Source organism: Nilaparvata lugens, chromosome 6 (assembly GCF_014356525.2).
Source record: "Nilaparvata lugens isolate BPH chromosome 6, ASM1435652v1, whole genome shotgun sequence".
Taxonomy (NCBI): domain Eukaryota; kingdom Metazoa; phylum Arthropoda; class Insecta; order Hemiptera; family Delphacidae; genus Nilaparvata; species Nilaparvata lugens.
Genome location: NC_052509.1, coordinates 14,361,723 through 14,386,089, shown reverse-complemented (window position 1 = coordinate 14,386,089; position 24,367 = coordinate 14,361,723). Strand labels below are relative to the sequence as shown.

General features: G+C 32.4%; 1 protein-coding gene across 3 annotated transcripts in view; it reads left to right on the top strand.

The window, feature by feature from the left end:
• Positions 1-24,032, top strand: part of LOC111061256 — a 45,879-nt gene extending 21,847 nt beyond the window's left edge. For 2 of the 3 annotated variants that reach the window (XM_039430178.1, XM_039430179.1), the window contains exons 3-4: positions 14,267-14,765; positions 19,263-24,032. In XM_039430178.1, coding sequence (XP_039286112.1) covers positions 14,271-14,765; positions 19,263-19,457 — 690 coding nt within the window. In that variant the 5' untranslated portion in view covers positions 14,267-14,270 and the 3' untranslated portion in view covers positions 19,458-24,032. Of the gene's footprint in view, positions 1-6,500; positions 7,120-14,266; positions 14,766-19,262 lie in introns of those variants that run through there. The other variant, XM_039430177.1, reaches the window with a different exon arrangement.
• Positions 24,033-24,367: the final 335 nt, after the last annotated feature.

Below are 24,367 nucleotides of genomic sequence, written 5' to 3'. Positions count from 1 at the left end.
TCTCTTGCAAGTTCAATTGAATATGTGGCACGAGAAATCCAAAATCTAAATTAAGTCTAGTCCTCCGATTAAATATAGCTATTCTCGTATTAATTATTTGTGTTGCAATCCGAGTTTACCACCATCTGATCCAGTTCCGTTCAAACTTGGATGTAGCGTAGCATATGGTCCTTGGTATATCGTATATCCAAACAGAAATCTTATTCTATTCTATATAGAGAAATCATAGGCGAGTGTGAATATTTTCATCGGTCACCGATCATTCTATGGAAGGCTCACTTCAGTATATTATTATACCTTTCGCATAACGGTAATACACCAATTTAGCTGTTTGCGAATCATTGGTAATCTACATGCGTTCCCAATTTGTTAAGTAAACATGCACATCGTGTGACGAATGCTGAAATCAATGTTCACGATTTGGATGTGATTCAATTATTCTCGCGTCTTTCTCATCACGGCTTAGCAAATCAGGTGTGTCGTTTCTCTATGTGTTTGTCTTCGAAAAAAAGAAGAATAGAGAGTCAGAACGTGGTCGTGAATAGGAAATGCAAGAAACGCGCATGCTATCTCACTAGAGAACATACACATGCCTATATCATAGTGAGATACACTGTTAGAATTCCTTTCAAATAACATAAGTGCTTAAAGTTTCCGATTTATCTCATACATATCCATTGTGAACCTAGTATGGCAAACAGATTGTGTCCGTATCTACACTGTTAGAATTCCTTTTAAATAATATCAATGTTTAAATTTTCAATTTGATCTCATCATACGTATTTATCGTGTAGTATGACAAACAGATCATGACCCTATCTCTATTCCCTGTAAGGTAATGCTACTATACAATAAAAAAGAGAAATCATAGAATAACTAGTATTTTTATATTTCCTCTATGGAGAAATGTATCTGAGAATAATATTAGATATAGTAATGGTACTGTCTTTGCTTTTAGCTTACACTACAGATCCGCATTCCTGAATCACTATTAGTTTTATAATATTATGGATCTCTTCCATTTCTGTAGATTTGTTGCCTTTTTTCACAGAATATTATCTTACGACAATACTTATTTGATTATATTATTATTAGCGTATGGCTTTCATTGCTGGGGAGCCAAGGGTAGTTCCATCTTGCCGTAGGTGTAGCCTATAGGAATAGAAATTATTTTCATGCAGATACCTGAACAATACTTTGCCAGTTTCTTGCATCCAACAAACGTATACTGTTTTCACATTTATTGATGATTACGATTAAAATATTCATTACATAAATATTCAATTTCAAAAATTCAAGTACAGAGTTTTATACTTATAATACCAGAGATTAAAAAATATTAATTTTATGTAAAGTACTCTTTTCTCTATACTTATACTGTTTGAGAATACTGCCAGCTATTTTTCTACACATCATTGTCTTAAAAGAGAAAATTTGTTGGAATGTGACATCCTCCTCAATCTCAAACTCGTTAACTTACCATTGATCCATCGAATGCTCTGTGAACTTTCTCATTATTGCCATTACAACAATATATGAGAGTAGGCCTATCTTCAAGGTCACCAGGAAATCTTTTCTATTTCAATTACTCAGTGTTTTCAGGTTATTTCTGTGAGAAGTTATTGAAAAGGCTACTTTACACGTATTGGTTAGCGTTGGAATGTTAATTGTTTTGAAGTGATTGGGTTGAATTTAACATTTTTGTTGGTTTTGAATTTTATCTTAGTAGTTTTCAAGATTAGATTTAGATTATTTCTATAGGCACTTCCTCTTTTCAATAATATATCTGTGAATGATAATAATTAGGAATCTCCTGTTTTAAGTGTCTCTTTTTTGTGCTTATCGTTCTGAAAGGTCATGCCCAGTAGTCGAACGTATCCTCTTCATGGAATGTGTATATTGTAGCACTACAGTTCCGTTGATAAAAAATACAGAAGTAAAAACATGTCCCATACAATTCCACTGTACTCTTGAAGCAAACCCAAATGGCAAACTTCTAGTCAAGACTGTACCTTTTGTTTCTTGTCTTCGTCTTTCTTCAGCCATCTTCGTTGATTTTGTCCTTTTTTGGCGAATTCTTGCCGTCCTCTCATGAACATCTGCACTGACTGTCGTGTTTATGGTCGTGAAGAGGAATGCACATAAAACTGGTCTTCGGAGTGCATCCAAGTCTGCACTGGAAAGTGCATCCCGTGATGCACTTTAGCTGCAGTCTATGCGGAGCTTCTCGTTAAAATGTCAGTATTCTTTATTGATAACATCAATACTTTACATTCAACCAATGCTGACAGTCTGAAGAGAATGTCACTGTAGATGAGAGCTTTCAAACTAGCGAGAAAAGAGTTCAGACATGTTTGAAGAAGAATATTGGTGACTGAACGAACGTCTGAAGAGGAATATTGGTGACTGAACGAACGTCTGAAGAAGTTGTGGAAAAGAAAGATTGTTTATGCACTGGTCAAGATAAATTGTTTTGAAGATGCTAAGTGAAAGTCAGTAGCAGATAAGTGATGGAATTGGTTGAGTTACCACAGACAAGATACTACTTCTATTAGTTATATTTGGTTAAACATAATGTCGAGATTTTGTCTGTAATGTCCAAAGAGAATACTCTTACATTCTATAGTCGATAGTAATGTCGAGAGATAAAGCATTGTCTGTTTTATACTGTAGGATACATTGGATAACTTGGAAATTAGAAGAGGAAGAAAGTTAATAGTAATGACAAGGATGTATTTGGTTTGAAAATTGTATTTTTCTGCTCCAATTAAAACATTTATGTGATAACTCGAATAGTTCATTGGAATTGAAAAGATTGCAGCTGTGAAATAGTGATTTGATGCACATTTCTTTCCTTGATGTTTCAATTATTGTTGTTATTATGTGTTTTTGTTCAATAATTAAATCTCTTTTCATTCAGATACTTGATTCATGAATCAAATCATCATAAATGAAAACGTTCATATTATTCATTTCCTCATCATCACGTAGGCTTAACTGCTAGAGAACCCCAAAGGTTCATTAATAAATTTTGAAAGGCATGAAGTATAGGTCAGTATACTATTCAGGTCATAGTATATTGGCCTTTAATCAGGTTTTTTCTGCACAGTGTAATCGGTTTTATCAGAAAAAATAGATCCCGAAAAATAATACAATTATAAAAATTTAAAAGCGAGAAACACCTACATACTATTCTATTTCAGTGCAGTACTTGAATTATTCATGATTGAATAGTTCGTTCATGCTTTGTAAGTAAATAATAGAAAAAATACACTGAAGTTTTAAAAATGCTGTAGTGGAATACTCCCAAACTCCAAATTGTTTCTTCAATTCAAAATGAAGAAAACATTAAGGCTGTTCGGTAAACCTTTTTTATTTAAATTGGATAATCTTTTTCAATATAATTGTTAAGATCATTATTATAAGAATGAGAAAAAGTAGCAACTGAAATTTTTAAGTGGTCTAATAAGCGAGTTATGGGTTGTTGAAGTGCTAAACTCCGTTTTCTTCCCAGATCATGAACGGTTTAGAATTTTCCATTATTGTTTTTTTTTTTAAATACATTCAGTATATCATTGGCTTTGTTCTAATTTGCGTTTTTTCGCGATTAATGCCAAAATGAACAAGTTATCGAATTTACAAAAAAATGTTACTTTATATTTATGAACGATATGGGGAATAAGATGTTTTAGTTTGGAAAGATACATTCTTTTTAATTTTTAAGAGAAGTTCTAAAATATAGTAGATACCGTTTATGATCTGGAAAGAAAACGGAATCTGGAAAGTTAGCACTTCAACAACCCATAACTCGCTTATTAATAATCTTAAAGAAGATTATCCAATTTAAATAATAAAAAAGTGTACCGAACATCCTTAATGAACGATGCTGTATAAATAATAATTCACAAAATAATTGAAATTCTCTCGTTGTTTCGAATTTAGATTAGGCCTATTACTCTCCCGAAATACGGGTAGTAAAACTCGTGTTTAGTAACGAAAATTATATTCTGGTGGTCAAACTTAGCGAATACTGAGAGTTTATATTAACCATTTGTGGGAGTGGCTAATCTAGATCAATGGCAGCTGGTTGTGGGAGTGGCTTATCTAGACCAATGGCAGACGTTCTTCTTGATACGTTATCCACCAATCTTATCGCTTGCTCAGTGAACTATATTTTCTGCTGCTCTTTTGTTTTAGTTCAGCATAGATTGATGATGTTGTAAAAACTGAAAACGGTATTTCTATTTTAATTCATGACTATAACATAGATGTTCCGCGTTTTTTGAGACTCCCATAGAGTTTGTATCATTTTCTAGGAAGCAATAAGATATAAAATTATTCTATCGTTAGACCTATCATTAATCCCTGATTGAATAATGAACCATCTAATGAGGTTGAAAAATGAGTAGATCTTGTCATTTAATCCCGCATTCTGATGAAAACTACCAATATAAATATCTTATCAGTGGCATATTTATTGCATTTTGAAAGTTTTATGTGGCCACTTCAACTGATTTCTGATGGATGACATATTGAAGTAGCTAGATCATTTTTACAACCTTTCTTATCATTCTCACTATTTGTACTTACTCCCCTCCTCATAATTCTTCCATAAAGTGGTCATGAAGCTTTCTGCCATAAAGCGGTCAATCTTTTCAACATACTCTTAATAAATTTAATCTCTTCTCAATTTTATGAGGAGTGAAAGTGCATTCACTAGTTGAATTTGGTATTATATTGTTCTCTACAAAATCTATCTTGAGCGTTGATTTTACAAACTAGTTGACTAGTTTGACTAGTATAACCACTCAACTGTATTTGAATTAACGATTCAACTGTTTTTGTTTTGCTTTCTGAATAACAGAAACAAATTGATTTCTAAATGTTTTCTGAATAACGGCAAATTGTCTAAATGAATTTCACCCTACTAATAAACACTTTGCAATAGTGTTTAAAATAAGAAAAGATTATTTAAATTCAACTGGAGTTCCGTCTTGTAGTTATGAGAGAAGTGGTAGACGAATCTCAACTTTGAATATTGCTCCTTCAAAACATTTAGAGAGAATAATATATCACTTGAGATTAACTCCATTCTATTAATACATATTCTAAAGCTTCATTTATTGACAATTTATTCGCACTTTCATCTATATTTATTAATAAAATATCAACTGTATGCTATCAACTTATCAATAGGTGAGCATAATGGGTGAGTATAGTGGTCTTAAATTCTATTGGGGGAAACTGTTTCTCCATTAGTTATGAAACTTCTTTGTTTCATTTTCTTTCCACATCTGTGGATTTATGAGGAATATGGAAAGAAAAATTTTTTAAGGAAATGGAAAATTTCAACTAATGCATCTATTAGTTACAGTGAATTAAAAATGCACTGAAAAATCATTTGGAACTCTTGCTTTTTGGATTTATTGGGATCATTGCTAGACTTCGGAGTTAATTTCATAAACAATATAAGTGGACGCAGGATGTGATGGCTTATTGAAAAAGTTCCACTCTATATCATAGTACACGTTACAACCCTTGGCCTCCCTCACAAAGCCTCTCCATCTCTCCCGATCCTCTGCCTGCCTTTTCCAGTTGCGAACTTCTAGCGTTCTCAAATCCTGCTCCACATTATCTATTCCTTGGCCATCCTTTTCTTCATCTATTGTAAATTCTTTCCCTTCATATACATTTGGCGATCCTTTCATCACCCATTCTCGCCAAGTGCCCCATCTACCTAATCCTGCCAGCTTTAATAAATCGGATGTCTTCACTCCCCAGGAAGCGCTCGATTTCGCTATTTTTTCTCCTTCTCGAAATATATCATAGTACCATAATTAGTGTATAAATAATAATATTGAGTGACCTGGCTGGCTCAGGTCTGGTGTCAGAGTTTTCAGGGCCTCTGACATGACCTAACGACTGCTTTTTAGGGAGCCGGGACCGACGGCTTAATGTGTCCATCCGAAACACTATAATATTATAGTATCAAGACTCAAGTCATATTGTTTCCTCTGTGGGCATTCTGACAATTTTCATGTATTGATGAAACGTATTTCAATTTACTAAAAAGAATAATACATAAATGTTGTCAATAGATGATGTGACATTGACAACATCTATGTACTAATCTCTTTATTATGGAGAAATATCACATCATCTCATACAATCGAATTATGTATTTCACTTTCCTTGTGACTTTCCCTGCGAGTACTGTAAGGCCCACAATACATGTACAGTATTTAAATTTGATCGATAACAAAGATAAGCGAATTATCCGTTGAAAGCAAACATAATGTTACAACTATGTAGTTGATACTTTCGTTTAATTGATTTTCAAACGAGCCATCGCTAATTTTGAACGTAGGAGGCCCAGACATTGATGAATGCCTTCAAGATAGTAGAGGGGATTGATGAATGGTGGAATTTTATTACATTGATGAGGAGGTGAAGAGGACAGGGGGAACTTTATGACGTCACGAGTCAATTGAAAGTAGCATCATTTCAAATACACAGTAATGTCAAGTGCTGAATTTTTCGGCTCATTAGTATTTGTCGCGAGCTGCTCGGTTAATTATCGCAATGTCGGTGGTCGTATTACAGTGGTGATAAGTAGGTATAGTAATGATATGAGAAGATGACGTTAAAAATAGACTTAAGAGATAGAGTTCGTAGAGAAAGAGGTCGCTTGAGTAGTAGGCTATTGTTAATTGAAGATGAAGATTCGGTATGACAGTGAAGCAGTTTTGCTGTGTTTGTCAAGCGCGGTGCATCGTTTATTCTCTGCTACATGTGTTGCATTCGTTAAAATGACATTTTCGATGTGTCAACTTTTCTTTGTTTATAGTTAGTGTTTCTCTACTTAAATCATCCTCCCCCTCCTACTTCCCCTTCCCCTACATCTACTTTCTCCCTCAATTTCTGCGTAAATATTTATCATTATCAAAAAAATATATAACCTCCAATATCGGTGATCAATTTGTGTTCAACAAAGATAATTATTGCAGCTGTCCAGAAATGTGCAATGAATTCTCGTCAACTGCGCATCCTGATTTTTGAGTTGTGCGCATAGAGTTTGGGTCAAAACGATATTATGGCCCTGCAATGGACACCTTTACGGTAAACTATTTGCTGTATTGTCTGTGTGTGTTGAGCTTACAAGCAGGCACGCATTGTAAACAAAATTCACTAGTTTTCCAAGATATTGTGGTAGTTTTAACCATATAGTAAAGATATTTAATTGGTAGAGTAAAGGTATTTAATTGGTTTATTTGTCTCTGTTTGAATTTAGTAACTATGCTTCCTAGTTTTGTGAGCTGTTGTGGAACCTTGTCATTCCATAATGTTTTCGTAGTAAATTTCTGTCTTGCGACAATTTTGTTTTTCTTCTTCAGTAAATAACTAGATGGATTTTCCCTTGTTTTCAGTAAATTTTAGTACTTTTAGATACTAAATACTAAAATATTTGCCGGTTGCACAAAAGCCGGTTAAATTTTAATCGTGATTAATTTTACGAGAACCAATCAGAGAAGGCTTTTTTGAAAAGACAAGACAAAAAAGAAGGCTTTTTTGAAATACAGCTTCTCCAATTGGTTCTCGTGGTAATTAATCACGATTAAAATTTAACCGGCTTTGGTGCCACGGGCCTAAGCTGTATACTATGCTATTTATTCCCAGCTGAGTTCACACTCTGTACAGAAAATAGTTGTTCCAATTTTAATTTGCAATTTGGTATTCCTTCTCATTAAAAATTTTCAAAAATAATGTTCTGTAGCTTCAGGAAGATGTCAAATATCACAAAATGCTATTGAAATTCAATTTTGATTGTTTAGTTGTATTAACCAGTGAAACAAAAAAATATTGACCATTCATGAATCTTATTCATAAGAAATGTCTCACACTTGAATATGTCATTGTTCTTAGATGTTCATAATTTTGAAAGCTGGTGAAGATCCTGTAAAAATATTTATTTTGTGTTAATAAAAATTGTGATTCGTTTGGCAGAACTTAGCCAGAGAATGCAATCACATTTTATACTCTTTGAATTCCGCCCGTAAAATTTTTATGTCAATCATATTTTTCATTGTTAGTCATTGTCGATTCATCGAGTTTGGTTTCTTCATTAATCAATTGTTTAATTATACTCCCAAATAATGAATAGGCCTGGATCCGATCCATCAATAGTTTCAATTCTTTAGATTTGAATGAGTATTCGGAAAACTCAGCATTTTATTTATTGTTATTTTTTGGGAGATTGATCAGAGATGCGCAATAAATTATAAGTCTGAGGAATGTAGTTGAAGGAAATATCTGAGTTATAAATCGTAAATAAGTTTTTAATTGTTGAATTATGCACATATAATATAGACTATTGAAACCAATGTATTTTCAGCCGAAATTTTATATAATTTTCTATAAAAATAGGTAGTTTTAGTCTACATTTTACCAAAACTTCCAATCAATCTATCAAACTTCAAACCAATCAATCACATAAATAAAGTACTCATTCAATCCCTCTCACAAACTATCTCACTCTATCTCTCTCATACTCTCTTTCTCTTCATATTTATGAATTTTTCAATGATTTTCAAGTCAAATGAAGGTTGATAACAGAATGAATTTAAAATCAATATGAATCACATCATTGATGTTAACAATGAATGAGAGATGTCTAGACATGGGGTGTCATAATCATGAACATAAATTGTAAAAAGTTGGTAAGTGCTACTAATTTGGAAGAAAGTAGAGAATAATATGGAAACTAATTATGAACTATTGACAGTATGGTTTTGAATTTTTAGCATTTTAAACGCACAATGGTGCATGTCTGTCTGTCGTCTAGCGTTTTCGTAATTTTTGTTACGCAGATCGGTTGGTGGTTAGTCACACTGTCACAGTCCAAGTGTGTCAAATCATGTGAAAAACCCAGTATTGAAAACTTCTCTCGTATCGCCACACAAATCCAGAGTACTGTTATTATCTCCACAAAACAACAATATTTCAGTCATGCTGTATCTTTGAAAACAGAGATGATTTCGAATTCAGTCTAGGTTTTTTACTTGCAAAACTGTTTGTGAAAATGGCACCAACTTTTTTGAAAGCGCAAAAAAGAGTTTCACGGTTAACGTTTTTCATTCAATTTTTAAATTTTGCGAAAATAGCACTCTATTGTATTGCAAATGATGCAAATTTCGCATTTCTATCATGTGTAGATCTTTAGTAGAGGAATATTATTGGAACTGAAGGTTGTTCAAGAGACAAGATAATGCATTTTATGAACTTTGAACATTGAAAATATTTTTGCAAAAACGTTGATCACAGATTTATTATCTCCTGTTAATTTTATGTCACATTAATCTTGTTCAATTGAAGATAAAACATATTTATTGACACTTTTTATTTATAAAATAGAATTATTGTACTGTATATTTTTTGAAATTAATAAAATATTAACAATACAAATTATTATTATTTAATTAATTTCAAAAAAGGTTACTATAATTTTATTTTATAAATAAAAATAAGTAGCCCTGAATACATACATTTTAAGAAGTTATTGACAACTATTTCTTCTACTAGCTGACAGTTTCTTCATTTTTTTATGATTTCTTCTACTAGCTGACAGTTTCCTCATTTTTCATGATACAGTATTTTAAAATCGAATAACTCTTTACTCACGAAACTTGAATTACTCTCCACTCGAGTAACGTTATAGGGCAACTCCGTTATTACAATACGTAATACCTATTTATTGGCTTTACTCCTTTTCAATGGGCCTAATGTACTATGTCTTTACATTTGGTATATTTGTCCATTCCATGGTTATCATTCCTTTAAAAAATCACTGTTTTTACACTTTTGACTCATATATTAGCACTACACGAAGTATTGAATCTTTACTGTCGAAATAAAGCATTTCTAACTTAACTATATTTAAAAATGTACAATATGCTTCCAATCTAATTCCAAGTCCAAGTCTACGAAGTAATCCGTAAGACGGATTTACATACAAATTCAAACAAAACTATTCAAATTTTATGTTCTCATTTTTGTTTCACTTGAGTTTTAATCTGTCTAAAATTTCTTCAAAATAATTATTGGGTTAGATATGTAATGCATTAAATTTTCTGGAAACTTGACAAAGAATACATTTTGAATCTGCTCTAATGAAATTCACAGTGACGAGTTACTCACCTGTGTCTGACTAACTTTCAAATTCGAAGAATGTCTTGTTCATTCAAAAACTATCGCTTCTTCATTCATGGTTATTATTTATATGTAATGCATCAAATCCTCTTGATACTTGACAAAGAATAAATTTTGAATCTGCTCTAATGAAATTCACAGTTACGAGTTACTATGATATCACCTGTGTCTGACTAACTTTCAAATTCGAAGAATGTCCTTTTCATTCATGAACTCTCTTTCGCTGTTTCATTGATGGTTCCTGTGCTCGCGGTGATATCAGAGGTGTAGCGGATTTTTGTTGCTTGAATCACGGTCACTAATAATGTTGAATCATGTTTGGAATTAGTGTTGAACACATAACATAATATTATGCTCACTGTGGGCCGAACTGGAAGCTCAAGGTGAGATCAAAACGCCTTCTTTCGTGCAACACTTGAGTTTTTTATTTCGATGTATGTTACTTCAGTTTTATTTTATTGTTGTCGAATAGGTTTTATTTTCCTGATATCATTCAATCATTCAAGTTCCGTCTTCATTCTGATTTTCAATTGTTTTTGAACTTGTTTTAGTTTCATCTCATTTTCATCCTCTCGAACCAGTGAACTCTATACGTAACTCTATTCTACGTGTAGAGTTCCTTGTACTAACTTTTAAAAACTCAAGATGTCAGTGATCTCAGCTCAAGATGCTTCAGTTATAAGTGACAATAAATTTCGAGATGTTCTCAAGCTACTTATTTCAAAACTTCATTCAAAATCAAATCTTGGGGAGTCTCAAAACAAGGTCAGCAGTGTTTAAAATGACTGCTGACAACATTTATCTCGTAAGAGGGGTGTGGTGGTAGAAGCCCAATTTTCCTAAATTTAGGGGATGCGTCCATGGGCTTTGGGAGGGGCACCCATCTATTCTGTAAAGCCAAATATTTCATTGTATAATGTATGTAATTTATGCTTGATGGTTGCTTGCTTGATATGAGATTTTTCAATAATGTGAGTGAGATATTGCTGTGTTATATCATAGATTAAATGAAGAATATATTTACTTACTTTACAATTATATTTAGTCTATCTCCTTTGTTGATCATATTTATTCGTATGAGTGCATTTATCTTCATTTGACTCCTAAAAACTTCCACAAAGAGCTCGAACATAGCATAGCTTATTGAGCTCAGACATAGCATATTATGTAAGACGTATTAAAGACTCTTAATAATGTTTCTTTCTGAATTTGATTTAAAAAAAACATGCTTCATTTATATTAACTATTTTTGCGGACTCTTTACACTCAATTTATTTTGCTTTTATTTTCTATTTAAGTGTCTAACCATTGTAATAGTATACTCAGCAATAAAAAATAGATACTTTGTGCTCCAGCCCCAAAGCTAGGTAATCAGATCCACTACTAAGAATCGTATTATTCGAATTATATAAATAATCGTTTGATTGGTCCAAGGTAACCAACTACCGAAGAAGTGTGAAAGTAATACTCTTTTTCTTCTCAGTTTTATTATTTTAGTTCTTGTTATGTTTACCGCTGAAATAATGCATTTTTATTCTCACTCAACTTGACAACACTTTTATGTGAAAAGCTGTCTTTCTGTGTTGCTATTACATTCGTTGAAGTTTTGTATTTGCTACTGTCGAAAAGTTTAGTTGTGTTGTTAATTTTCAGAGTGCACCATGTTATATCTTATTTTTCTCAATATGCTCAAGTGTTTTTGTCCTTGTGTGTTTCCCTATAGCAGGTTAGTATTGTAATCATATTTTATGAAAAATTTTCATGATGCTTAAACAAACTGTGGAGTTCTCTATTCAGTAGCAGTGTAGAGAAACTTGAAGGAATTTCCAGTTCCAAAACAATTAAAACTATTCCTGTGCTCTGCCAACAAAGAAAAATGAGATCTTCATTCGATTAGAAATTTAGATTCTGAGGAATAAAAATATTTAGTTTGTATTGAATCCATGTACGGTAGTTTACTATGTTTATGGTGTGTACCCATGTTCGTTAGTTTACTATGTGGCACTGTGGCACCTAGTTACTATGTGTATACATTGGTTAAATTTTTAATTAATTTTGCCCAATTCAACATGTTGTGAATATGCACTGTGTGGTTCACATACACTGAAATTTTCCAATGTAAATTTTCAAACAAAGTCCATATTTTTTATTCATTTTCGCTTTGAAATCTTTTGTTCCTTCTGCCAAAAAATAAATGAAGAATTGAAATACCGCTATACTGCATTAAATCCATCTAGGTGTACTATGTGTGGTAATAAGTAGTATAGATAAAAATATTAATATGAGTACCCTTATAAATTATTTTGTCACAAAATAATTCATAAGTGTACTCAGATTAATATTTTTATTTTATGTTTTATTATGTAGGTTTTATAAAATATTAATATGAGTACCCTTATAAATTATTTTGTCATAAAATAATTCATAAGTGTACTCAGATTAATATTTTTATTTATATTAAAAGAAGCCCAAAAGAATAAAGACCACATGTACTATGTGATACTATCATTGAGAAAAAATAGCATAAGAAGATATCCATAGTATAGGTCGTTTATGTTCCAAATTTCAAGCCGATATTTTGTTGATTCAAGCTGAATACCGTCGACTACTGTCTACTGTTACTGTTTTGACCGGATGAGAGTGTAAGAACGGTACAGTATGAGAGATTACCAGCGTCACATAGCTTCACGAAAAACAACTACAGTACTAGGACTATCGTCGGCTTGAGTTAACAGTGAAATTTGGAACATAAACGCCCGACACCATGGAATATCTTCTTATGCTATCCTTTCTCTATCGTACTATACATTATTGTGTGGTTATGTGTGTATCTACTCTTTCTATGTGGTTGCTTGTCTACTCCACACTGTCTATCACTCTCGTGTTATCGGATGGGCGCCTTAATTGTCGGTCCCGGCTGAAGTATGCCAGTCGTAAGGCTCATTGACGACTTGAATTATACAGGGTGGGTGAAAAGTCCGAGAACGGCTTAATATCTCATACACAAAGGTTATTTGATGGTGGGTGTGATTGGAGATCCTACTCAAATTGAAAATACTACTTTACTATGACTTCAAAAATCTGGTCCGCCATCTTGGATCCGTCATATTGAATTCAACTTTATTTCTTTTAAATAAGAAGGTTGTCATGCGATACATGATTTCGATACGAAATTTCGAAAAAAATGAATGGTGAAAACCGCACAGAAGATATTCACATTATTAATCAATACCACTTATGTATCATTTCTGATATGCATGATATTGATTAATAATGTGAATATCTTCTGTTCTGTTTGAGATATCGATATGCGGTTTCCGCCATTGATTTTTTCTTGAAATTTCGTATCGAAATCATGTATTGCATGACCACCTTCCCATTTAAAAAAATAAAGTTGCATTAAAAATGGCGGATCCAAGATTGCGGACCAGATTTTTGAAGTCATAGTAAGGTAGTATTTTAAATTTGAGAAGGATTCCCAATCACACCCACCGTTAAATAACCTTTGTGTATGAGATATTAAGCCGTTCTTGGACTTTTTTCTCTCCTTTGCAACTTTGAAAAGTTGCAAAGTTAAGTTTGCAACTTGTATTGATTAATAATGTGAATATCTTCTGAACGGTTTGAGATATCGATGTGCGGTTTTCACCATCCATTTTTTCTTGAAATTTCGTATCGAAATCATGTATCGCATGACCACCTTCCTATTTAAAAAAATAAAGTTGCATTAAAAATGGCTGATCCAAGATTGCGGCCCAGATTTTTGAAGTCATAGTAAGGTAGTATTTTAAATTTGAGAAGGATTCCCAATCACACCCACCGTTAAATAACCTTTGTGTATGAGATATTAAGCCGTTCTCGGACTTTTCACCCACCCTGTATAATCAGGCGAGGTGGGACCTTCCCGCAAGAGACTCTCCACCAACAAAAGCCATATGAATTTAAGTTAATTTAATTTAATCAGCTAGAAAAAATATTTTCACTGATTGTTCGTCTAATATAATCTGTCTTTGTAAATTTGTCATGATACATTTTCATAATTTATTTTCTGTTTTCATAGGCTGATGATGACAGGAGACACCCGCGTTAACAAGCATCGCACGGCCAACGATCTTCTGCTGGAGTTGAAGAGACGAACCCCGTTGATGCAAGACAAAGCCGTTCAGTCCTCCTACGACAATCTCACCATGGACGAATCGTCAGCCGCCTACGACAATCATCTCTCCACGTCACGCGACGACATGGTCACGTCACGCGACGATAACGTGTCGTCTATGACGTCACGCGACGATATCGTGTCGTCTATGACGTCACGCAACGATAACATGTCGTCTATGACGTCACGCAACGATATCATGTCGTCCGTGCCGTCAGTGACCGTTGCCGAGATCAACAGTCCAACGACAGACAGCAACGGGCCGTCTAGTCCCATCTACTCGAAGCCTTTCCAGCGAGGTGGCACGAGTCTCAGCGAGGATAGTGGCCTCGTCGACGATGGGTTCGGAGGAACACTCGATGGAGTCGACTCGGCGACGCTCGAGTTGAGGCCTAAACATTTTGTGAGTAGTGACTAAGATTTTATAGAAATTTCAGTTTAACCAACTATTATAGGCTACTATTATTACTTTATAAAAATTATTTCAAACATCCAATGAAAGCTATATAAATAGAACTAAGGACTTCTGCTACTGAAAATATTGACCGAAGAACTAAATAGCATAAGTAAATTTAAAGAATGAAACTGTCCAAAAATATCCAAGTTTCTGCTATTTAGTTCTTTGGTCAATATTTGCAGTAGCAGAAGTCCTTAGTTCTATTTATATAGCTCTCATTGGATGTTTGAAATAATTATTATAATATAGGAGTGACTGAATTTCTACTCATCTAAATCACTGAATAAAAAGAATAGATATTGTCCAATCACAGATTTATTAAAAACTAAAATCAAATCAATTTATTCTCACAATTTACAAATAATACAATACAGTTATAGTACATTTATATATACCCTTACGTTGTGAGAGACTCACATGTAGACTTAAGCCTGTGTTTGTGAGGGCCTGGCGTAATACGCTGATTTTAAAATCGATAAACTAAAATAATTAAGAAAATTAATATTATATTATACTAAATTTGAGAAAAATACAGATTAAAAATATGATATGAATAAATGTTGATATAGAGAAAAAACCAAATAATTGGCTGCAGAAACAGCCAGTTATAATTAATGACTAATAATAATAGTAATTTCTCTGGATGTTGGACGACACATCCAGAGGAGTTTATTCATAAATTCATACATACATTACATTATATTACATATTTTTTAATATAAGAATATTCAGGGTTTAGAAAATGATACCTCACTATAGAATATATGTGTCGAGGTTATCATCAAATTAATACTAATTTATGCTACAACAGATAATACAAAAAATCTAAATCTAATCTTGGAGTCTGTATATTGTTTATATGTGATGCTCTGGTGGGGTATCTATGATCTATTGTATTGTTAAAAATTTGGTTATGGTGAGAATGCATGTGAATTAAGGCAGGTCTCACAAATAGCTGCCTCACATTGAACACTTTAAAGTCCTCATATAATTCTTTAGTGTGGCATCTGGGACCTCTCTGCAATGCGACCCTCAAGATAGAATTTTGAGAAACTTTTAAAAGCTCAAGAACAGCTTTATAGCACCCCCTCCCCCAAGCAATTATTCCCCACTGAAACATTGACTGTACATATGCAAAATATACATTCCTAAGCTCCTGTACATTAAGTAAATTCTTAAGCCCATGAAACAGAAATACAGAACTGGTACACCGGTTACAGTTGTTACACCATTATCAATCTCTGGTGAACTCTACCAGAGTTTACCTCGAGTTTACTCAAACCCTTTTGGATGGCGAAAATTGACATAGTGTTGGTGGATATTGCTCAAATGCATTGAGATATAGACATTGTTTGGAATCCAATTACTGATGGTCGTGTTTGTTCTTTGAATGCTGTTGGACTGTCGCTTGAGCAAAACATTGTCGAAGTCTTTGTATGGAATATTATAGGTAGTAGCAGGGAATTCTCAACTCACCCTGGTGCTTATTGACCTAGGGTTGAACTTGTTGGAAATTGTATTTTTGTATGTGTTTCTTGATTAATTGATAGAAGCTATTCTTTTCTATTATAATGGTGTACATTACAGTTTACTCTTCCAGTACACTACCAGAGTTTACCTGGTGTTGACCAGAGATTGATAATGCTGTAACAACCGAAACCAGTATCTCGATATTTAATAGATTTTTTGTTGGACAATATCTAGTCTTTTGATTTAGTATGCATAGCTACTACAATATCACCTTCACAATTACTCAGAAAGTCATCTAAATCATATACACTTAAGCCCGGTCCAGACGCTCAATTTCAGCTTCAGTCTTTTGCTCAAGCAAAAGTCGGAGCATGTAAGTCGTTGCGTCTGGACGGTAAAACGGATGGGTCTTCAAGCTTAAGTCGTCAAACTTAGAATGTATCGGCCGGGAATCTTTTTCCATCAAACCGTCCGTCTTTTGCCTATCCACCAAAACCTAAATCGCGTAAAAATGGAGATAGAGAAATTGTGATTTCAGATTCGGATTCAGCGCCCTCAAATTAATAAATACCTCGCAGGTACTTGAAAATAAGCAAGTTTTTTATCGATTTTATATAACGCTTATTTTCTTTCTTGATTCTCATGATACTCTCAGAATTTGATGTTGATATTATGATGTTAGTTGTATCGACAATAATTATTAGCATTAGAATGCTAATAATTTGTTTTAAACAACTATGCTGATATCATTAAAAGCTTACCGAGTTGAAATCAGAGAAAAGTCGGGAGAAAAAATAATGAGCTACATCGAGTTATCAATATTGCATGCCTCATTGATTGCAATTAATAGTCCACACGACAGCTGATTTTCTACCAAATCACAATGGGATATTAATTGCATGCAAGATATAATCCACTCGACAGCTGATTTATGATGTCTATAGTCTGATTTTTACGGTAATATTGGCGTTCGAAAGAGACTCCTTTTCCTTTTGTATTATCCTTAAAATGCAAAGTTTCAAAAAACCTTGTATAAGTTATACGTCGACGCGCAATTTAAGGAGGAACATAACATACCTGTCAAATTTCATGAAAATCTATTGCCGCGTTTCACCGTAAATGAGGAACATATAAACAAAATTATAAACATATTTTCAGATTCATTTCGCAATCCTCGAAGCAATGCAACGTGAGAAAATTTGTGTATTTTTAACAACCAGTCCCTACTCCAACGTGAACGATGAACTCTACCTTTCTTCCTATTTTTTACACACAAAACAAAAATGGTCAAGAGTACTAGCTCTTCCATAGTTGATGACGAACTGAGCTTGTGAGCACAAAAATAGGAAAACGGACGACATAAGACGGATACGTGTGGACGCAAATTTACATCCGTCTTTTGCTTGAACCAAACGATCAGTCTTTTGCTTGAGCAAAAGACTGATGGTAAACTTGAACGTCTGGACCTGGCTTTAAACTAAATATAGTTTAAGAGAAATATACAATAAAACTTGTGAACTGTAGCGTATTTGAACTGGAGTAGAAAGGGGAGGGTGTTATCATTACATGTGTACATAGAAATGAAGATAACACAATTGGTAATTTGAATAGAAACGCAGACCGAATGAATACTAAACACTGATTATCAAGTTGGCGCAGGGAAACGAGAAATTTTTAATGTGATAGTTTGCAGCTTATAAGAGTCGGTGGTTGTTCGGAATTTTGCACAACTGATGTGAACGAATTGCCGTTTAATGATCATTGGTTATTGTATTATCTACTTTACTTTATTCCAACTGATCTAGTATTGCACAAGAACAACAAGAGTGGGTTAAGTGGAAGAAAGCCTCTTATTGCCTCAATTCACTACAAAACTTGTGAAGTTTAAAGATAATAATAACAGAGTGACATCCTATTAATTGATTCTTGTTAATAATGATAAACTCTATCTCAAATGCATTTTTTTCATTATTTGATTTAAAATTAATTTATTCGCCATAAAAACACAAATTAAGTAGATATCCTATATTAAGTAGTTCAAATTAGTAGAATTCTGGCAATAAAGAATTGAATTGAAATATCATATCATATCAAATCAATTTACTTGTCATTTGAACAAAAAGTATATAGAAATTTTAATATGAGAAGCATAATTATAACCTAGATTTGAAATAAATCTCGAATAAGATCAGGAATAAAACATACAAAACTATACAAATATTCATAACTTGAAATATTTTTCCTTTTATTTTCCTATGGCGGCTACCCAGCAAGTAAAACCTGTCCTAAATAATATATAAATGAATATAGTAGTGCTTAATTATAATTATCGTATAACGTTCAAATATGGAAAAAATGTACAAAAGTTAGCAATATGTCAAATTAAAATACAATTATGATGCGTATATGATAATACATTTACATAATTCAGATAAAACATTTTGGTAGTTCATGATATTTCTAGTAACCAAACACCCAAAAGAACTTAGCCAACAAACGATTTTGCAACGTTGGGATGATAGGAAAAGATAGAGTAATCTGCTTTGTCTCATGACCAGTGCTTTGTCAAGGAAAAGATAGAGTAATCTGCTTTGTCTCAAGACCAGTGCTTTGTCAGCAAACCAATGCTAATCAGGCGCTGAATTTATAACATTAATCTCACCAGAGACAAAATTAATAATAATATAAGGAATATTTTTCTCCTAGATCTCACTATAGGACAATACACTTTTAGAAAAGTCACAGTTACTTATTTGATCCGATTCATATCCAATAATTGTTATGTTGTTTTTGCTGAAATCATTCATCCAATAGTAAATTTTATTAAATCATTTTCCTGTCGTCTTTCAGCTGGGATTTATTTGATCGTGACTTATTCGATCCTATTTCTATCCAATAGTTGTTATGTTATTTTTGCTGAACTCATTTATCCAATAGTAAATTTTAATAATTCATTTTTCTCTCGTCTTTCAGCTGGGCTCATCGAAAAAGGACGCAGACGACGAGATCAAAGAGCAGTCGCCGCCCTCCCTGATCTCCAACAATTGTCTCTACAAAGAACAAAAACTCAAAGAACAATTCGAAACAAAAGAGGACTCCAACACCAACAACTGCGCTCTCGAATGCCTCGCCTTCACGCTAGAGTGTTGCCAGTGTGTCATTCTATGAGATTTCGCTCAAATCATATCATCAACTAGTGAGAAAACCCGTCAAACAATGTGTGGGACCAAGAACTTGAACTATATCCAAATGTCATCATACTTCTATTGCCTAAATCATATTATTGAATAGTGAGAAACCCCTCAAACAATGTATGGGACAAAGAAATTGAACTGTATCAAATTGTATTATTACTTGAACTGTATCCAATGTATCAATAATATTCAGTGTTGGAGCTGGTAGATTTACAAGTATGTTCAGAAATTACATTCTTAAATAGTGAGAAAACCTCCAAACAATGTATGGGACCAATAACATGAATCCTATGTATCGTTATTCAGTGTCTTAGATTTTCCAGTTACATCTCACATTACATTATTAAATAAGGATAAATTCTCCAATGGACCCAATAGCTTGAACTGTATTTAATGTATCATTATTATTTAATGTCGGGAGTATGGTAGATTTTCTAGTATATTAAGCCACATATAGGACGATGGGACCATTACCTTGAACTACTCCCGTTGAATTCAGTGTTAGAGGTGGTTATATTCATTAATATATCATAATACGCCTTATGATACATCATAATTATGTATTACCATAAGTAAAAAAACTCCTCATAGTTAATGTTGAACATGTAGATTTATGTTGAAAGACTCACAATTTATTGTTTCATAATACTGTATACTCGTATATGAACTGTTGAAAAACTAAACTGTATTTAGTTGATATTATTTTTATAATACCCTACAAATTCGAGAATGGTGTATTTTTGAAGTGTCATACAATTCTTCAATATTTTAACAGTGTTCTTTTGATAAGATGAATATGATATTATAATTGCATGTAGAAACCGTTGTACAAAATGGTTACAGATAAAATAAGCTGCCAATTTTGTTTAGTTTGTATGATATTCAATTGAATGCAGGCATGGTGAATATTGAATAAACCTAATGAGTTGAAACCTCTAGCTCAAAACCAGGCTATATTGAACTTTATTACAAGTGAATTATGGTATTATTTATGACTGGTTTATTGAAACTTTATAAGATATTAATAATATTATTAATTCTGATTCAGTGTATAGGACTTATGTGAACTTACGGAATATTGCAGCTTGGACTGCGGGCTTAACAATCCAATATGATTAGTACAGTATAGTGTTCCAATTTCTAGATAATTTTCTATGGATATCTTGGTTTTTTAATATTGATTAGAATACATTCAATGACTGTGTCAATTCATGGAAGATTTGTAGAACATTATAAATAATTGAGGACTTTAGAACAAGTTGAGAAGTATCAAATATAATGGAATCTTTCAGGATAAGAAAGTTGTCGATGATATCAGTGATGTTCACGTGCAGCTTTTATTAATTAGTTCATCAGTACTACAAGTAAACAATTCTAAAACAATTCATCGTAATCTATTTTTGTGAACACGCTATTAAAATCTAAATAATTTAGTTAGCAAAGACTCTCGCATAAATATGAAATCTTCCAGAGAATAGCCAGTGTTCTAGAGAGCATGTGTAATGTATATTATTTATTGTAAAAATTAATACACCATATATTTTTGTATTCTCGAAAATTAGTGATATTTTAAGCTACAATTTATAATATATTTCAATTAAAAGACATTGTGCCTTATAGTATGTGGTTTTTGCATTTGAATTGGACTGGTTTTGTAATACTGTACTAGATTTTTGAATAGGCCTAATAATCGTTGGAAATGTGCCTTTCATGTTATCAGTTGTAGGTTTAGTAAAAAAGATGAAAAAATTAAAAGGTTTAGATTATTTCTATCAATTTGTTTTAATGGCATAAATTTTATAAAGCTCGATTGTTTTATAATAATATATTTGCAGACTTGACACGTTTTTCTAAATTATTTGAGTCTTTATATACTTGAAATGTGGATTTTGTCATTGCCTGGTTATCCAAATCGGACTTGGAAGAGTTGAGCCTTGCGGACACCACTACGATTCGCATGGCAGTGACGGTGATGAATTCAACCATTTAACCTCGGGTTAAAAATTCGCCCGTTCCCGTTGCCGTCATGCGAATCGCAGACGTGTGCACAAGGCTTCATGTAGGAATCTGTTCAAACTAGCCTACTAGAGTATAATGCTTGCCATGTGTATAAAAGCAAATGATTAACCAAATAACTAGCAATAAAATATCTCTATGAAGCAATTTATTTCAAAGTATTTAAAGTAGCCTATACTATTTTTGTGAATTGAAAACTTTTAAAATGTATTTTTGTAAACTAGATTCTCTTTAGGTTATCTTGTTACATTCCAAAGGAATTAAGAAATTTCATTGTCGAGTTGATGAATATCTTAATAGATTCATTAGGCACTTGGATGTAGTTATTCTCAGTGAAACAGTAGACCTGATTATCCATTTCAAGGACATTTTTCTTGCGAGTTGGAAATCTAATTTGTAATCTAATATTTTTTAAGATTTCTGTAAGCTACGTAGAAATTTCTTAACGTTTCAATGCAACTGAGATGTGATGAATATACATTCTACAGTATCGTATTGTAGAATTTGTATACGATAGGTAGGTTACTCTAGAAAAGTATTCAAAAAGTTTCATAACTACATTTAAAACTACATTTCAACTCAGTAATAATTCATTCAAATTGTTTTATCATAACACACCTGTATTAACATACAAGAAAAAATAAAATAATATTTGAAACGCTAGTTTGAGGACTATAGTGATGTTCAAACGATGTTTCTAGGATCAGTATTATCTGGTGACTAGAATCAATATCTGTAATTAAGTCTTCCTTAAGTTATAACTTATTCGTATTCTATGTTATTATTCTTATTGTTATTATTGTTTTACTGAGATTAAAATAATCATGTATTAAATTTGCCAATTGGATGCTACAAATAAGTGCTGATAATTGTAGTTTCTCGAATAAGGGTTTACTTCAGAGGTTTGATTCCTTCGATATATCCTATTTTGATTTATCAATTTGTTATATTGTTTGAAAGCATGAATTCATGATCCATCCTAATTTTGTGAATTATCATTCTTGTTGAAACCCACACAGACATAATATTGAAATATTTGTTGCAAAGATTTTAATATGCCTAACATGTCTTCAAAGGTTTGGCTTAAACTGAATAACGCTTCTATTCCTTGTTATATACTCTAGATAATAAATATTATAACTTGCTACTTCTATAGAATCTCATTAATGTTTTATTGTCTTACTGTAGTAATTGTTTAATTTGATGGTAGTTCACGTTCCTCGATTAATAATCTTAGTTACTTTGTTAAATACATACTTTTGAGCTAACTGAAATTATTTTCCGGTGTATTAGAAAGTTATCATTCTGATTATTGCATGCATATTGAAGAACTAGGTTTTATTGATTATTTGAATGTGGAATATTGTTAATGAAGGACATTATTCTCGATTGCTTCTAATGAATCAATCTATTTTATGTTGACTCCCACGTTCAATTATTTCGTATTTTTTAATATTAAAAATTAATTAATATTGTCCTCTACGTGCCTATTATGTATGTTAGATTCCGGTTTTCTATTCTAGACAGGCTTTTTTGTAGAAATAATTTTTCTAGGTTACTGTATGTGTGAATAATAGTTCATCTTCATTTGTTATTTTGAGTAAACTGTTTCATTCTAATATTGATATGAAATCCTCAATTAAACGAATTGCCATAATTTTCATGTTTAAAAATGCTCAAGCTACAAAGAAAAGACACTACTGTAGGCTTTATTATGATTAATATTTCCAATCGTTTTCAAGGTGAATTATTGTAATATTAATTATATTAACTACATTTTCTATTTTTGTTCAAAATTCAATCTCCGAATTCAAATTGTCCTAGTTCGGTAAAACACATATATTTTTAGAGCTTTTCTTATAAAATATGCAAAATGTGTTTCATATTTAAAAGGGTTTTGTATGATTAATTGAACTTGTGTAACAAATTTGCCCCATCATGACAATAATTATAAATTTTCAATTTTATGTAATTTTGTAATGTACTATAAAATATCTTTTAGTTATCAGTTTAAAATGTTTAAAGCCTAATTTTAAAATTTCCATTACTTAGATTTCATATTTTATGATAACATGGTTTGGATTTCAAATCACTTATTATTATATTCAAAGACTGTTCTAGAGACTAATATAATTGAAAGTATTGAACAATATTAGTTCATGAAATTAACGTTTTATAAGTAATAGCAAATTCATCATTTTATAAGCAATTAGAATACCAAGGTATGTGATAAAGAGGTTCTGTGATCAGTATTAGACCCAGCCTTATGCACACTGGTACGAATTCTGTACTGGACGCGGGACGATCATTTATGGATTGAAAAATGTCCTGCTCTCGTCGTTGTACCGTATCCCGCACAATATTCGCATCGGTGTGCGAAAGGCACTACTTTGAAAGTTTGTGCTGCTTGCAAAAGTTTGAAACCTATACACACGAGCTGATAAGTCAAAATATAGAAATTATATTTATCCATTATCTTATTTATTTGTAATTTTCATTAAACGTTCAATAAACTGTATGAATAATGCTGTTAGCTTATTAGTATTACCTTTCCTTCAATGTTCGAATTAAATTATTCAATTGGCATTGCATTTGGTAATTATTCCTAGTTGGTTTTTGACTTGTTTGTGATAAAATTATAAGTTCACTCAATATTTTATAACGACTAGCAGTATTTCTACAAAACTTTTAGGTTTAAAAGCTATTCAATTGGACAACGAGATCTCTCGGCTGGATCGTCATTTATTTATTTAATTATTCAGAATTACACAACTTACAGAAAAATAAGTAGGCCTACGCTCAAAACAGTTCCAATTCTAATTTATACAACAGAATGCCATCTTCTGGTTGTCAACCTGACCCAGCTAA